The sequence below is a fragment of the Acinonyx jubatus genome, chromosome X, assembly GCF_027475565.1.
Source record: "Acinonyx jubatus isolate Ajub_Pintada_27869175 chromosome X, VMU_Ajub_asm_v1.0, whole genome shotgun sequence".
Taxonomy (NCBI): domain Eukaryota; kingdom Metazoa; phylum Chordata; class Mammalia; order Carnivora; family Felidae; genus Acinonyx; species Acinonyx jubatus.
In genome coordinates this window covers 68157334-68175636 of record NC_069389.1, presented here as the reverse complement: position 1 = coordinate 68175636, position 18303 = coordinate 68157334, and the positions used below count along the sequence as shown (strand labels likewise).

General features: G+C 37.6%; 1 protein-coding gene across 5 annotated transcripts in view; it reads right to left on the bottom strand.

Annotated features, from left to right (window-relative positions):
* The window catches only part of APOOL (apolipoprotein O like), a 139388-nt gene extending 125846 nt beyond the window's left edge, over positions 1-13542 (bottom strand). For 4 of the 5 annotated variants that reach the window (XM_053201423.1, XM_053201421.1, XM_015074452.3 and 1 more), the window contains exon 1: positions 13410-13524. In XM_053201423.1, coding sequence (XP_053057398.1) covers positions 13410-13424 — 15 coding nt within the window. In that variant the 5' untranslated portion in view covers positions 13425-13524. Of the gene's footprint in view, positions 1-13409 lie in introns of all 5 variants that reach the window. The other variant, XM_015074453.3, reaches the window with a different exon arrangement.
* Positions 13543-18303: the final 4761 nt, after the last annotated feature.

Sequence of the window (18303 nt, the reverse complement as noted above, 5' to 3'; positions counted from 1 at the left end):
CTTTGTGCCCAAAGGGCTTTGGATCTCAAAACTAAGTAATAATTCACAGGTTTAAATAAGGCAGTGCACATAGGTAGTTTAGCAAATTCTTTCATGTTTTATTGAATGCCTATGTGCCAAACAGTTAAGGAGGTAAATGATAACCAAAGATCCTAAAGCTAATCTGATATTGTAAGACTGATTGAGTAGTATTAACTTTTTGAGAATCTAATGAGAATTGTGAACTACGGCCCCCCCAAATGTAGTTATTCTCAAATTTTTAAATATGCTTACAGGCATATTTAAATGCCTCTCAGAACCATTTGAAGACCTAATTAATCTAGCCCCACCACAAATAACATTTATCACAAGTACTTTTATATAAAATATGGATACCTTACAGAATATTTCTCTTCTTCTTCAAAATCTTGTAGGAATGTTCTAAGATCAAATACTATAATAGATGAAATTTTATAAACTGTTTACTGCTAAATAAATGGAAGGTAGTATTCTTCTGACTAAATTTTTACCTTCTGAAGATTGTCCCTGAATAAATACAGCAAGAGTGATTCTTTCTTACTGGAAACAGCATTCCACTTTGCATGTGCCATGACAAAATTTCTTTATCAAATTAATGCAATGATTATTATACTGTCTCAAATAAATGTTTTAAAATAGAATAATTTCTACTCAAGGAGAACTATAGATCAATTTCCCTGCTGAACATGGATGCAAAAATCCTCAACAAGATATTAACCAACCGGCTCCAACAATACATTAAAAAAATTATTCACCACGACCAAGTGGGATTTATACCTGGGATGCAGGGTTGCTGGTTCAATATCTGCAAAACAATTAACGTGATTCATCATATCAATAAAAGAAAGGACAAGAACCATATGATCCTCTCAATAGATGCAGAGAAAGCATTTGACAAAATACAGCATCCTTTCTTGATACAAACCCTCAAGAAAGTAGGGATAGAAGGAGCATACCTCGAGATCATAAAAGCCATATATGAATTACCTAATGCTAATATCATCCTCAATGGGGAAAAACTGAGAGCTTTCCCCTAAGGTCAGGAAAAACACAGGGATGTCCACTCTCACCACTGTTATTCAACATAGTATTGGAAGTCTTAGCCTCTGCAATCAGACAACACAAAGAAATAAAGGCATCCAAATCGGCCAGGAAGAGGTCAAACTTTCACTCTTCGCAGATGACATGATACTCTATATGGAAAACCCAAAAGATTCCACCAAAAAACTGCTAGAATTGATTCATGAATTCAGCAAACTTGCAGGATATAAAATCAATGCACAGAAATCGGTTGCATTCCTATACACCAACAATGAAGCAACAAAAAGAGAAATCAAGGAATCAATCCCATTTACAGTTGCACAAAAAAACATAAAATACCTAGGAATAAATCTAACCAAAGAGGTGAAAACTCTATATGCTGAAAACTATAGAAAGCTTGTGAAAGAAACTGAAGACACAAAAATATGGAAAAAGATTCTGTGCTCCTGGATAGGAGGAACAAATATTGTTAAAATGTTGATACTACCCAAAGCAATCTACATATTCAATCCAATCCCTATCAAAATAATACCAGCATTCTTCACAGAGCTAGAACAAATAATCCTAAAATTTGTATGGAACCAGAAAAGACCCCAAATAGCCAAAGCAATCTTGAAAAAGAAAACCAAAGCAGGAGGCATCACAATCCCAGACTTCAAGCGTACTACAAAGCTGTAATCATCAAGACAGTATGGTACTGGCACAAGAACACTCAGATCAATGGAACAGAATAGAGAAGCCAGAAATGGACCCACAAATGTATGGTCAACTAATCTCTGACAAAGCAGGAAAGAATATTCAATGGAATAAAGACAGTCTCTTCAACAAGCGGTACTGGGAAAACTGGACAGCGACATGCAGAAGAATGAACCTGGACCACTTTCTTACACCATACACAAAAATAAACTCAAAATGGATGAAAGACCTCAATGTGAGACAGGAAGCCATCAAAATCCTTGAGGAGAAAGCAGGCAAAAACCTCTTTGATCTTGGCCGCAGCAACTTCTTACTGAACACGTCTCCGGGGCAAGGGAAACAAAAGCAAAAATGAACTCCTGGGACCAAATCAAAATAAAAAGCTTCTTCTGTATAGCAAAGGAAACAATCAGCAAAACTACAAGGCAACTGACAGAATGGGAGAAGATATTTGCAAATGATATATCAGATAAAGGGTTAGGATCCAAAATCCACAAAGAACTTATCAAAGTCAACACCCAAAAAACAAATAATCCAGTGAAGAAATGGGCAAAAGACATGAATAGACACTTCTCCAAAGAAGACATCCAGATGGCCAACTGACACATGAAAAAATGCTCAACATCACTCATCATCAGGGAAATACAAATCAAAACCACAATAAGATACCACCTTACACCGGTCAGAATGGCTAACATTAACAACTCAGGCAACAACAGATGTTGGTGAGGATGCAGAGAAAGAGGATCTTTTTTGCATTGTTGGTGGGAATGCAAGCTGGTACAGCCACTCTTGAAAGCAGTATGGAGGTTCCTCAAAAAACTAAAAATAGAACTACCCTACGACCCAGCAATTGCACTACTAGGCATTTATCCAAGGGATACAGGTGTGCTGTTTCGAAGGGACACATGCACCCCCATGTTTATAGCAGCACTATCTACAATAGCCAAAGTATGGAAAGGGCCCAAATGTCCATTGATGGATGAATGGATAAAGAAGATGTGGTGTATATATATACACATATATACACACATAATGGAGTATTACTCGGCAATCAAAAAGAATGAAATCTTGCCATTTGCAAGGACGTGGATGGAACTGGAAGGTATTATGCTAAGTGAAATTAGTCAGAGAAAGACAAAAATCGTATGACTTCACGCATATGAGGACTTTAAGAGACAAAACAGATGAACATAAGGGAAGGGAAACAAAAATAATATAAAAACAGGGAGGGGGACAAACAGAAGAGAGTCATAAATATGGAGAACAAACTGAGGGTTACGGGAGGGGTTGTGGGAGGGGGGATGGGATAAATGGGTAAGGGGCACTAAGGAATCTACTCCTGAAATCATTGTTGCACTATATGCTAATTTGGATGTAAATTTTAAAAAATAAAAAATAAAATTAAAAAAAGAATAATTTCTATTTAAATTGATATATTTTTTACCTAGAATGGTCAATAACACCTTGATTAAGGAACCCCTTACAGAAAAATATTTCTATATACTGTATTGCTTAAATATATATTTTTAAAAAGCTTCATTTTGTGGAGGTCAAAAGTTCTAGAAATAGAAAGAGTTGGGAACATATGAAAAGGAGATCCCCTTTCAGTGTGGGACCAGTTTTCTAGGAGCTGTTCAGAAGAAAAATCTCAACACCACATGGCTGTTTATAACTGTAGATCACAAGACTTGAGTGGGGAAGAGAGGGAAGTTATAGTCTGCTATCCTTGAGAAAGAAAAAAGTAGATTACCCATCTCTAATCACTCCTACTTTTTGCTCTTTCTGCTCTTCACCTCTTTACTCTACCCCTTTATTTTTTTCGGCAACTATTTGCTCCAACTGATTTTAAAGTTTTATTTTACCTTCCTATTTTTTTCTTCTTTCTCCCTTTCTTTCCTTTAGTAGACCTGAAGTGCTAATATCTTGCCTCGTCAGCAGGGGAGGGGGGACTGTGACTGACTACACTAGTACTATTCTTTCTGGGTGATTTTGGTTATCCACAGACCTAATGTACAAATACTCTTGAGATAAACAGAAACTTAACTCTACAACTGAGGAAGTTTAGTCTCTTCTGAAGTATCAGGTAGCATCACAAATTGGCCTGAAAAATCAAGCACTGCGCCTGAATAAACTAATGATTATTGAATCCAACATAAACTGGCAAAAGAGAGACTGGTTTCAAAATACGGGGCTGTGTTTCAGGCATATCACCTTATTTGTACTAAAGCTTCAGTCTAGGAATGCAAAGAGACCTTAAAGGTCTTCTGGTCCAACCATTTCTCTCATTTTGAATCCCTCCTATAACACACTGCCAAGTGACCCTCCAGTTTATGTATGGTCCCCCATATGTCTCCCACATATGTATGGTCCCCTCGTGTCTCCCACACTCTTTTTCAAGAGTAAGAAAGTTTCTGACAATGACCAAGTGCTACTGAACTCATCCTCTGCTTTAACACAGATACTACTGTATTTTTTTCTAAAAGTAAAGCAAGAAAAGATGTTAATGCTTCATTTTGTAGCCACAGCCTAAGAGCTATTTCTCGACACCAACATAAAAGTCTTACACAAAGATGCAGTTTTAGAGTAATCACTACTGAGTCACTAACAAAAGATTTGTTTATATCATAGAGCTTATTTTCTTTAGAAAATGAGTGGGTGAGTAATCTCTAAGAGAATAAACTACATTAAATCTACATTAAATCTGCATTATCAATAAATCTACAGAAAACAGTAGAGTCTACCAGCTATGTCATTATTCATTATACTGCTATATGGAAAGAAGATACTTTCCTGAAATAGAAAACCTTAAAACTCTGTCTATATTTTCTCACAAAATCCTTGAAAAATATAGCGGCACTGAAGAACAAATGAACAAACTACAAAAACGTACCTATACAATTTGGTCCTTCTATGATTACATATCAAATATTCTACTTCAAAGGACTGACATGCTAATTGAGACAGAAGATGGTGGTGGAGTAGGAGGACACTAGGCTCGTCTTGTCCCAAAATACAACTAGATAACTATCAAATCATTCTAAGTACCTCAGAAACCTATCTGAAGACTGACAGAATTAACTCCACAACTAAAGGGAGAGAAGAAGGCACTTTGAGGAAGGTAGGAAGTGTGGACACATTATTCAGGGCAGAAAGAGACTGTGGGTGCTGCAGAAGAGAGGGAGCTGTGGTCACAGAGAAGGGTGAGAGTGAGTAGAGCACACAAGGGAACACACAGAACATTTCTCCAAGGCCACTGCATGGGAAAAACAAGAGGGGCTGATTTTCAGGAGTTCTTGCAACCAGCAGGATTTAAAGCCTGGCGTTCTAAAGGTAGGCAGACTCCACTGAGATAGAGCCCTGAGGGCACTGCCCTGCTCCTAGAGGAGGCAGGCAAACAACCTTGGGGCAGACAACATGGAAATATGGATTTGAAGAATGTCTGGGGCATACAGTGGGGAGATTATTCACTGTACTTGGAACATATCCCTGAGAGGTAGCATTCAGCTATGCCCCTCCCAGGACAAAGGAGCTGGTTGATGCCATTTCCCTCCCCTGCCCTTCAGCATAAACCAAAAAGCCACCTGCAGAAAGCAGCTGAGCCCCAACCCTAGCTGCCTATTCTGCTTACACCAAGTCCCACATCTCTGAGCTCTGGTGCAACTGTCGTTCTCAGTCAGCCTTCCTCAGTCCCAGCATGTTGAAACCCTTCCCCAGACCAGTGTAGGCCCCTGCCCACACCACATGCTAAGGCCTGGAGTTTAAAAGGCAGCAGACTTTTGGCTGGGATAGATCTCAGAGGGCACTGCCCTGCTCCTGGAGATAGAGCAGGCAAACAACCCAAAAGCAAACAGTGTAGAAATAGAGATTTGGAAAAAGTCTGGGACATACAAGAGGGTTATTATTTGCTCTTCTGAGTGCTTCCCTGAGAGTAGCAAGCACTGAGACCCCTCTCCAGAGACAAAGGAACTGGCTAGTACCATTTCCCTGCCCCACCCCTCAGCATAAACGCAGAGCCACCTGCAGTAAACAGCACATTACCTACAATGTCTGCATAACCTGCTTATACCAAGTCCCACACCCCTGCACACTAGAGGTACTGACCTTCTTAGTCAAACATGCCTCAGCCCCAGCACAGCAGACTCCTTCCCCAGAAGACCAGCAGAAACCCCTGCCCACACACATCTCCTGCCCAGAGAGCTCTGCAGGGCTTGAGTTCTAGTGGAAGTACGATCAGGTCTTACTTAAACAGCAGACTGGAGAACACCTAGTTAAAACTTTCTACATTCTGGTCTAGAACCAAACACTGCCCACTGAAGATAAGGAGAGTCTCTGCAGTTGACTAGCCTGAAGGACAGAGCAGCCTAAACATAACAGAAGAGCACAGCACACACTGCACACACCAGGCACACTCCCTGAAGTAGGATGCCCTGGACAATACATAACATCTTCATAAAGCCATTAATTTCAGAAGCAAGAAACATAACTGGCTTTTCTAAAACACAGAACACAGAAGAAAGCTAAGACTTAGACACAATGCCAAGTTGGAGGAATTCATCCCAAATAAAACAACAATATAAGGGCAAAGCCAGAGATCTAAACAAACCAATATAAGTTAACATGCCCTATTGGAGAATCTAAAGCAACAATCATAAAGATAATCTCTGGGGTTGAGAAGAGAATGGAAGACATCAGAGAGGCCCTTACCACAGAGATAAAAGAGTTAAAAATCAGAAATGAAAAATGCAATAACTGATATCGGACACAGGCTTAATGCAATGAACACAAGCCTGGAAGAGGAGAGAAATGAATAAGTGATACAGAAGACAAAGTAATGGAAATTACTGAAGTTGAACAAAAGAGAGGAAGAACTATGCAACACGAAAATAGACTAAGGGAACACAGTGACTCCATCAAATGTAATAACATTCATACTATAGGAGTCTCAGAAGAAGAAAAGATAGAAAAGAGGGCAGAAACATTTTTTGAAGAGAAAATAGCTAAAAACATCCCTAATCTGGGGAAGGAAACAGACATCCAGATCCAGGAGGAACAGAGAACTCCCATCAAAATCAACAAAAGCAGGCCCACATCAAGACATATTGTAATTAAATTTGCAAAACATGTGGATAAAGAAAAAATCATAAAAGCAGCAATACAAAAGAAGCCCCTAACTTACAAGGTTAGCCTCATAAGGGGAGCTACAGATTTCTTAACAGACACTTGGCAAGCCAGAAGAGAGTGGCTTGATACATTCAATGTGCTGACTGGAAAAAATCTGCAGCCAAGAGTACTCTATCCAGCAAGGCCATCATTCACAATAGAAGGAGACATAAAGAATTCCCCAAACAAAAACCAAAGGAGTTTGTGAACACTAATATTACAAATATTAAAGGGGACTCCTTGAGTGGAAAAATCTCCAGAAACAATGATGCAACAAGTAATAAAATGGCACTAAATACATACCTATCAATAATTACTCTTAATGTAACTGGACTAAATCAAAAGACATAGGGTGTCTTTTGCATAAATGTATTAAAAAACAAGACTCATCTATACACTACCTACAAGAGATTTATTTTAGGGGCACCTGGGTGGCTCAGTTGGTGAGCATCTGACTTTGTCTCAGGTCATGATCTCATGGCTAATGAGTTTGAGCCCCTCATCAGACTCTGTCAGCACAGAACCTGCTGTGCTGCTTTGGAGCCTGCTTCAAATTCTGTGTCTCCCTCTCTCTCTGTCCCTCCTCCACTCTCACTCTTGGCCTCTCTCTCTCAAAAATAAACATTAAAAAAATTTTTAAAGATTTATTTTAGACCTAGAGACACCTACACATTGAAAGTGAGGGGAAGGATAAACATCAAACAAATGGATGTCAAATGAAAGCTGGAGTAGCAATGCTTATATGGAAAAACTAGATTTTAAACCAAAGACTGCAATAAGAGATGAAAAAGGGCACTACATCATAATAAAGGGGCCAATCCAACAAGAAGATCTAACAAATGTAATTATTTATGCATCAAATATGGGAGCACCCAAATATATAAAACAATAACACAAATATATAAAACAATAACAAACATAAATGAACTCATTGAAAATAATACAATAATAGTAGGAGACATTAACACCCCACTTACATCAATGGACAGATAATCTAAACAGAAAAACAACAGGAAACAATGGCTTAGAATGACACACTGGACCAGATGGACTTAACAGCTATATTCAAAACACTCTAACCAAAATAGCAGAATACACATTCTCTTCACATTCACATGGGACATTCTCCACAACAGAGCACATACTAGGTCACATATCAGGCCTCAACAAATACAAAAAGATTGAGATCATTTCAAGCATTTTTTCTGACCACAACACTATGAAACTTGAAGTCAACCACAAGAAAATATTAGGAAAGACCACAAATATATGGAGGTTAAACAACATTCTATAAAACAATGAATGGGTCAACTAGGAAATCAAAGAAGAAATTTAAAAATACATGGAAAGAAATGAAAAGAAAACACAATGGTCCAAAACATTTCAAATGCAGCAAAAGTGGTCCTAAAAGGGAAGTATATGGCAATACAGATCTACCTCAAGAAGCAAGAAAAATCTCAACCCAACTTTATACCTAAAGGAGCTAGAAACAAAACAAAGCCTAAAACTAGTACAAGGAAGGAAATAATAAAGATTAGAGCAGACAAAAAGTGATACAGAAGTTAAAAAAAAAACAATAGAATAAATCAATGAAACCAGGAGCTGGTTCTTTGAAAAAATTAATAAAATTGATAAATCCTTAGCCATGTTTATTAAAAAGAAAGGCAAAAGGGCCCATTTAAATAAAATCATAAACAAGAGAAGAGAAATAACAAGCAACACCACAGAAATACAAATAATTATAAGAGAATATTATGAAAAACTATGTGCCAACAAATTGGACAACCTAGAAGAAATGGATAAATTCCTAGAAGGATATATATTACCAAAACGGAAACAGGAAGAAACAGAAAACTTTAACAGATTGATAACCAGCAAAAAACTGAATCTGTATTCAAAAATCTCCAAACAATCTAAAGTCCAGGGCCAAATGCCTTCAGAGGAGATATCTACCAAACATTTAAAGAGTTAATATCTCTTCTTCACAAAATATTCCAAAAAATGGAAAAGGAAGGAAGACTTCCAAATTAATTCTATGAGGCCAACATTACCATGATAACAAAACCAGATAAAGAAAGACAGCCCTAAAAAAGAGAACTACAGGCCAATATCCCTGATGAACAGGGATGAAAAATTCTCATTAAAATACTAGTAAACCAAATACAAATGTACATTAAAATAATCATTCACTATGAACAAGTGCGATACATTCCTGGGCTGTAAGGGTGGTTCAATATTCACAAATCAATCAACAAGATATACCACATTAATCCATGAAAAGATAAAAACCATATGACCCGTTCAATAGATGCAGAAAAAGCATTTAATAAAGTACTTCCATTCATGATAAAAACCTTCAACAAAGGAGGGTTAGGGTTAGAGGGAACATACAGCAACATAATAAAAGCTATCTATGAAAAACTCGCAGCTAATATCATCCTCAATGGGCAAAAACTGAGAACTTTTCCTCTATAGTCAGGAACAAGACAGAGATGTTCATTCCTACTACTGTTATTTAACATAGGACCAGCCACAGCAACCAGACAACAAAAAGAAGTAAAAGGCATCCAAATTAGCAAGGAAGAAGTCAAACTTTCATTATTTGCAGATGACATAATATTCTATATTAAAAAACATCCTTAAGACTCCACCAAAATATTGCTAAAATTGGTAGAAGAATTCAATAGAGTCATAGGATACAAAATCAATGCACAGAAATCAGTTGTGTTTCTATACACCAAAAATAAAGCAGCAGAAAGAAATCTAGAAATTGATTCCATTTACAACTGTACCAAAAAACATTACGATACCTAGAAATAAATCTAACCAGAGGTGAAAAGCCTCTTTCTTTCATTCATCAAAGAAATCGAAGAGGGAACAAAGTAATGAAAAGACATTTCATGCTCATGGATTTGAAGAACCAATATTGTTAAAATGTCTATACTACCCAAAGAAATCTACACATTTAATGCAATCCCTATCAAAATACCAACAGCAATTTTCACAAAGCTAGAACAAACAATCCTAAACTTTGTATGGACCCCCCCCCAAAGACACCAAATAGCCAAAGCAATCTTGAAAAAAAAAATAAAAAAAGCAAAGCTGCGGGCATCACAATTCTGGACTTCAAGTTATAGTACAAAGTTGTAGTGATCAATAGAGTATAGTACTGGCACAAAAATAGACACATAGGTCAATGGAACAGAATAGAAAACCCAGAAAGGAACCCACAGCTGTATAGCCAATCCAACAAGAAGATCTAACAAATGTAATTATTTATGCATCAAATATGGGAGCACCCAAATATATAAAACAGTAACAAACATAAACGAACTCACTGAAAATAATACAATAATAGTAGGAGATATTAACACCCCACTTACATCAATGGACAGAAAATCTAAACAGAAAACAACAGGAAACAATGACTTAGAATGACACACTGGACCAGATGGACTTAACAGCTATATTCAAAACACTCCAACCAAAATAGCAGAATACACATTCTCTTCACATTCACGTGGGACATTCTCCACAACAGAGCACATACTAGGTCACATATCAGGCCTCAACAAATACAAAAAGATTGAGATCATTCCAAGCATTTTTCATGACCACAACATTTTATACTTTTTAAAGATTGTCTTATTAAGAGTATCATGAATAAGCAACAAGGGTCTTAAAACAATCAAAAGTGTAAGATGAAACAAACAAGGCTGCAGAAAAGTATTCATTTCAATTTAAAAAAAATGATAATGTTAACACAACAAATTTCTTTTTTTTTTAATATGAAATTTATTGTCAAATTGGTTTCCATACAACACCCAGTGCTCATCCCAACAGGTGCCCTCCTCAATGCCCATCACCCACTTTCCCCTCCCTGCCACCCCCCATCAACCCTCAGTTTATTCTCAGTTTTTAAGAGTCTCTTATGGTTTGCCTCCCTCCCTAACTTTTTTTTTCCCTTCCCCTCCCCCATGGTCTTCTGTTAAGTTTATCAGGATCCACATATGAGTGAAAACATATGGTATCTGTCTTTCTCTGTATGACTTATTTCACTTAGCAGAACACTCTCCAGTTCCATCCACGTTGCTACAAAAAGCCATATTTCATTCTTTCTCATTGCCAAGTAGTATTCTATTGTATATATAAACCACAACTTCTTTATCCATTCATCAGTTGATGGACATTTAGGCTCTTTCCATAATTTGGCTATTGTTGAAAGTGCTGCTATAAACATTGGGGTACAAGTGCCCCCATGCATCAGCACTCCTGTATCCCTTGGGTTAATTCCTAGCAGTGCTATTGCTAACATAACAAATTTCTATTCTACTTGCTAGAGACTACTGACACTGTCACGGGAAACAGGTTATCAGTCCACTGGCCTGAAGGAGGTGTGACTTAAATGGGGATCTAAAGGTCAGAAAATATATGGCATTACACTAAGTGCTGGGAATATAAAGATTCTTTTTTTTTTTAGAGAGAGTGGGCACGAGTGGGGGAGGGGCAGAGGAAGAGGGAGAGAATCTTAAGCAGGCTCCATGCCCAGCGTGATGCCCAGCGCGGAGCCCAACGTGGGGCTCAATCTCAGGACCATGAGATCATGACCTGAGCCAAAATCAACACCCCATAAAGATAATGCATTATGATTTGGGGCAGTTTACTTGAGTTCTCTCAACCTTAGTTTTTCATTTGTAAAACGGTGATCATAACTACAACATAAAGTTGTCCTGAGAGTTAAGTGAAATAACATACGTAATGTATTTTAGCATGGTGCCTGGTCTTATAGTAACCACTTAATAAATGGTGGCTTCCAGTGACTTATTAATGGCCAAACAAAAAGACTGTTCAACTCCCTCCTCTAGTCTTCGGTGATAACACACTATGCTGGTTTGCTTTTTACCATTGGCCATTCCTCTGTCTCTGCATCTCCTCCATTAAGTCTTTATTACTTTCAACCAGGTTTGGGCTCTGTCTTTTGAACCCTCAGATCACTTTGTACTTCTCCTGAGGCAAGGTATTTCCCTTGCTCTGAATCACAGAGTACACTACTTCATTGCCTGGCATTTATTTATTCCTGTAGATTTTACTGAGTACCTAATGTAAGTCCTACAAGTACTAGGGATACAAAAATTAGTATCATAAATACTGTCCTCAAGCATCTTATAGGAGCACAGAACAGGCAAGTAAATAGTATATTATTTGAAGTGCAGTTAAGTCATAAGGTAACAGTATGCCTAAGATCCTCTGGAAGCACAAAGACGAGTTATTTAAATTAGACTGGGAAAATCGGGAACAGGATCTTGGAAAACATATTAGTATATGAGGAGCTAGTACACAAATATCTGTTATATGAATGAATGGACTATGAATAGGAACTAACTAGATGAAGATGGTTCTCATCAGGTCCAGAGAAAAAGCAGGAGAAAAGGCTTGGAGTACAGATGTTAACAAGATTTCCTGAGAGACAAAAGATGAAGCTGGAAAGCCAAGGCAGGGTTGGGTGTTCCAGACATAGGAGTCTTAACCTGACTCCAGAGGACAGATGACTGAATGCCAATAAAGGCTTTTAAGTAGTAAAGGGGTATAATCAGATTTGCACTTTAGCATAAGTCTGGCAGTTCAGGGAAAATGGATTCCATGACAGCTTGGCTAGAGACAGCAAGTCCAGTTAGAAAGATGTTGTGATAATTTAGATAAATTATGAGAACCAGAAATGTTGAAATGGAAGATGAATCAAGACGGATACTGACTCACCTTAAACTTTGGCTGAACTGAGTTATTCATATTTGTATCGTCTGCAAACAGTGCATTTTACACTTAAAACCCGCTACAGATACCTACCTGTAGACATTTGTCGACTACTGTCATTGAAACCTAATTAGGGAACTGCAGCTAGCAGCCAGCTGAGTCACTTCCGGTACAAAGATACCTAAGTAAAAGCACCTTTTCCCATTACACAAGTCAAAAGAAACAGGTTTATTATTCAAACCTGGAGAGGAACAACAGTGAATACAAACACCGCGCACTGCAGAAAGACTTTGAGACGTCTCCATTCTGGTCTTTTTCACCCCCAAATGTTTAAACAAAGTCTTTGAAAGGGTCATGAGACCCCGCCCTGTGCGCCCAGTCGAATGCCTTGAATTTCTTTTCTCTTTCTGTTCAAGTTAGCTTGCTGCAACTTGTGGCCAGGCCAGCCTTTTTCACCCACCCGTTTCCCAGTTTTCACTGTGTCGTCGTATAAACAGCTAACCGCGGGAGTTTGAGAAAAGAGTACGATCACAGACTGAGGAAACCCAAGAGGGAGAGGTAGCTGTTTTGAGGTTTCTAACGTTTAAGACTCCCTGACCTTGCCAAATTTCTCACAACCCCACCTCCACCCCACCTCTTGCTGTGGCGCTCCCTTCTGAAGTTAGGAGGATCCTTTCTATAGTTAGTAGCAAGCTATATCTGCACCCAGAAACTACAAAAGGGTTTGTTTTTTAACTTACCCTGACAGCAGCCATATCTGTGACCTTCTCCGTCTAAGTTTTCATATGGTGGGCGGAGAGGGACAAAACAATTCAACTCTGCTCCACTCACAAGCCCCGCCTGGTTACGTCTCGTCTACTGGTTCCGCCTTTTCTCTACCCTCCAATGCGGCTCTAGGAAGCTGCTACCATTGGTCAGCTGTCTTCCAGTAAAACCGTTCATCATTGTGACTGACTGTTTCCATCCTTGATAAAGCCTTTCAGAATATCCTCCATAATCCAGTTGAAAGCTATTTGGCTGGGTGCAGAAGTTTGTACTATTTTCGTTATTTCAGGCATATGTGATTTGTCTAGATAAGGATCTAAAACCCAAGTCCAGGTGCTTTTATATCTATAAGTCAGGTCCAGGCAAATCGAACAAACCTTTCTTAAAAATGTAAGGAGAAAGGAAAAGAGTTTTATTCAAGCCCAAATTAAAACAGCTGCCCTTATACACACTCTTCACAAAGAAGAGAATGCTCCGGAGAAGGAACTTTTGATGCAGGTATATATATATATGTTTTTTTTTTTCCTTAAAGAGTTACAAATCATCCTGAGGAAAGACATTTCAGAAGGTTAAAGACTTTATCTTATGTTGTTGATACGTTCAAGTCTGCATGACTAATCTTTTGGGAACCAGGGAGATTTTCTTTCTTTTTCTTATCTTTATGTTTGGAATGCTCCTTTTTGGTTTTTTGTATTTTTGTTTTTGTTTTTGTATTTTTTTTTTAGCGAAGCATATGTGCAATATGTGCTTGGGGCAGAAATAGAGTCCATGCTTTGAAGTTTGCAGAGTCATTTTGACCTTCGTAAACGTTACAGAATACTTTCCCTGGGAGCCCAGCAGCAGGACCCACAAACACATGAAAAGTTGAAAATTTCCTTTATCAGTCACAAAAAGAACATGTTACCTCTGCAATACATGATCAAGTTCTTTCATTCTAAGACTATGTCACTGAGCCTACTATATGCCAGGCACTTGTTCAAAATACAGAACAAAACAGCTTATGTTTCCAAGAGGAAAAGACAAATGTTACAAAGTGCCAACTGCTAAGAAGGAAAATAAAATAATATGGGGATAAGGAGAGAATTCACTTGTTTAAATAGGTTAGGGAAAGGCTTTCTGACAAGGTGACATTTGAGAAAATCCTGAAGGAATTTAGGGAAGAGCGTTTCATGTAGAAAGAACAACAATGAAGAAAGGCCAGTGTGGCTGGTGTGATAAGTTGAAAAGGAGTGAAATAACACACTAAGTAGGGGCTTTTTGTGCCACCACACAGACTTTGGATTTGATTCTAATTAGGAGGGGAAGTCAATGGAGGGTTTTGAGCAAAGATGTGCCATGATCTAAGTTAGATTTTAAAAGGATCATTTTGGTGCTATAAGGAGAATATTCTGTGGATAGGTGCAACATATTCAACAGGAGCAAGATCTTCCTTAGGCCTCCAGTGAGTGATTCTAAGGAGAGAAGATGCTCATAATCTGACCATCAACATACCTAATATTAATTCATTTATTCATTCAACAAATATTTAAGTGCAAACTATATGCCTGGCATCAGTAACATACCTAACATATTTGACACTGTAAGCAGATCATAGTTTTAAAAATTTTTTAACGTTTATTTATTTTTGACAGAGACAGAGCACAAGTGGGGGAGGGACAGAGAGAGACACAGAATCCAAAGCAGGCTCCAGGCTCTGAGCCATCAGCACACAGCCTGACACAGGGCCTGAACCCATGAACTGAACCGTGAGATCATGACCTGAGCCAAAGTTGGACGCTCAACCAACTTAGCCACCCAGGCACCCTGACACCTTAAGCAGATCATTTTTTAGTGGCTTCCTCTTCTACGTAAAAAAAATATTTTAAGGAAAAGTGATGACAGAATAATATTTTATTGTATAATATATACCACATCTTCTTTACCATCTATCAATGGACACTTAAGTTCCTTTCATATCTTGGCTATTCAGCCATAAGAAAGGATGAGATATTGCCATTTGCAACAATATGAATGGATTTAGAGGGTATTATGCTAACTGAAATAAGTCAGATACAGAAAGACAAATTCCATATTATTTCACTTATATGTGGAATTTAAATAACAAAACAAATGAATAAACAAAAGCAGAACCAGACCTATTAATACAGAGAACAAATTGATGGTTGCCAGAAGGGAGGGAGTAGGGGATGGGCAAAATGAGTGAAGGGGAATGAAAGATACAGACTTCCAGTTAAAGAATAAATAGGTCAGGATAATAAAAGGTACAGCATAGGGAATATAGTCATTGTATTGTAATAGCCATTTAATAGTCACCATTTATGGTGACAGATGGTACTATACTTGTGGTGAGTGTAACAATGTATAGAGTTATTGACTCACCATGTTGTAAACCTAAAGGTGTACAACTGTACTCAATAATAAATAAATATTAAAAAAAGAAATGATGATGAAATGAAACTTGTAATAAAGGCCAGAAAAGACACTGAAAAAAGTAATGGATCAATGTTTTCTAATTGCATTAAGGTATTTTTTTTATTTTTTAATGTATTTTTTAAAGGAGAAAGAACTTAAACCTAGATATTGGTCTGCTGCATAATAAATAAAAAATATTACAGCTTTTACTTTTGAGCTTTAACATCTGCCTATTTGTCAATAACTTCATCAAAATCTAAAATTTCTAAATATTCTTGGGGCGCCTGGGTGTCTCAGTCGGTAAGCGTCCGACTTCAGCTCATGTCATAATCTTGCACTCCCTGAGTTCGAGCCCTGCTTCAAGCTCTGTGCTGACAGCTTGGAGCCTGGAGCCTGCTTCTGATTCTGTGTCTCCCTCTCTCTCTGCTCCTCCCCCACTCACACTCCGTCTCTCTCTCAAAAATAAACATTGAAAAAAATTTAAATATTCAGTAGATGGTATAAGTAGACTTTTGATCTATTTTTGTTAATAGTTGAAAGATGAACACTTTTATACTAATTTTTATTAGTAAGGTTTATTTAATATTAAGCAACATATACACAAATAATAAAAGTCTTAAATTTGGGGTGCCTGGGTGGCTCAGTCGGTTAAGCCTCCGACTTCAGCTCAAGTCATGATTTCAGTTTGTGAGTTCGAGCCCTGAGCCCTGTGTGGGCTTTGTGCTGACAGCTCAGAGCCTGGAGCCTGATTTGGATTCTGTGTCCCCCTCTTTCTCTGCCCCTCCCTCTCTGCCCCTCCTCTGTTTGCGTGCTCCCCCCCTTGCGTCCTCCCCAGCTGGCGTGCTCACGCATACTAGCTCTCTCTCTCTCTCTCTCTCTCTCAAAAATAAATAAATAAGCGTTAAAAAAAGAAAAGTCTTAACATTTTAAGTTTGAAAGAGAATTATAATAATCCTATTTCACAAAGTTCTATGAATTACAATGCCACCCATGTCTTTGTTTCTTAAGGATCAAATCCAGAGGCATACAAATTTTCTACAGTTGAAAGTTTCAACTAAACTATCCTCATCAGGAAATTAATTATACATTTCTAACTAGTAGGTAAAAACTTCAGAAATTCTTCTTCTGTAGAAATCAGTGAAAAATGTACTAATGAGAAGGAACTTTGACATCATTGGATCCCCACTGCTTTAGAACAAGTATCCAGTGCTTTCTGCAAACTATCAAGGCATTCAGATACTGCCCTCTGGTTTCTTCTGGTAATGTCAGATAAGCATCTTCTGTCATTTCTCCTATCATTTTCTATGTAATGTCCATTTCCTTACATTCTATTGTTGCATAGAAAATTACTTTCTTCTCAATTTCTGTGACCCAATTTTCAAAGAACAGTTTAAGACTTGGTGTTTTTTTAGTGCTCAAGGCTAATTCTGTCTCTTTGTACATATTTTTTCTGTCTGATTAATAACCTCATCTAAAGTTTCACATCAGAAAAATTCAAATTCAGTAAAATAGTTCATGATAAATTAAAAGTTACACTTTTCCAAACAAATATTACAAAGTTTGCACTCTGTTTCATGTTTTAAATTTTAAACACAAATACAAATACCAGGTGGTCACCTAAAATGGCAGAATTGAAGTAATCCAGGTTCTGTTTCTCTGTTTTTTCAATCTCTGTGCTATCATTGTTCCTTTCTAATCTATTAAAATGCAGCGATATATAGTACCACAGGGGATAGAGATACAACACGCACAGTGAGATCCAATAGTTTGGAAACTTTGTTAATCTGTTCTCTAAAAGAATTTGTGTAGCTCAGTCAACATGTTTTTGGACACTGTATAACTGGGAATTCTCCAAATTAACTTTCATGGAGAGTACAATGTTGGTTAAAGGATAAGTTGTCAAAATTTGCTAATTTGAAGTTTACATATATATTATTAAAACTTAACAGTGACCAAGAGATTTGTTTAGAACTTAGACCAAAAAAAAAAAAAAAGATTTTTCTAAGGCAGGAGTATTTTATTAGTGACATTGCTTAGAAATTCTAGAACATGGTAATAATGAAAAGAAGAATGATTTTGCTTTGTATTACTACTGGTTTTAAATTCTCTATAGATAATCTATTTCCTTATTGCCTGCAGTCAGGTCTGACTACTCCCATTCCTGCCCATGGGGCTCCATAGCCTGTTTTGTTCTATTTGCTGGATAGGAAACAATGAACAAAACAGACATGAGGGCACAACCCTTGGTCTGTTGGAGCTTAAGTGTAAATTTTTACCAAGAAAACAAAAAAAGAAACAAGAACATTTCAAGTAGTGATAAATACCATAAAGGATGAGAGGGTTGGGGTGGTAGTTACTCTATATTGGGAGGAAAAGAATACTTCTTCAAGGAGCAGACCCTTGAGCTGAGACTTGAGTAACAAGAGGGTTCACTTATGTGAATATGTGAGTATTCAG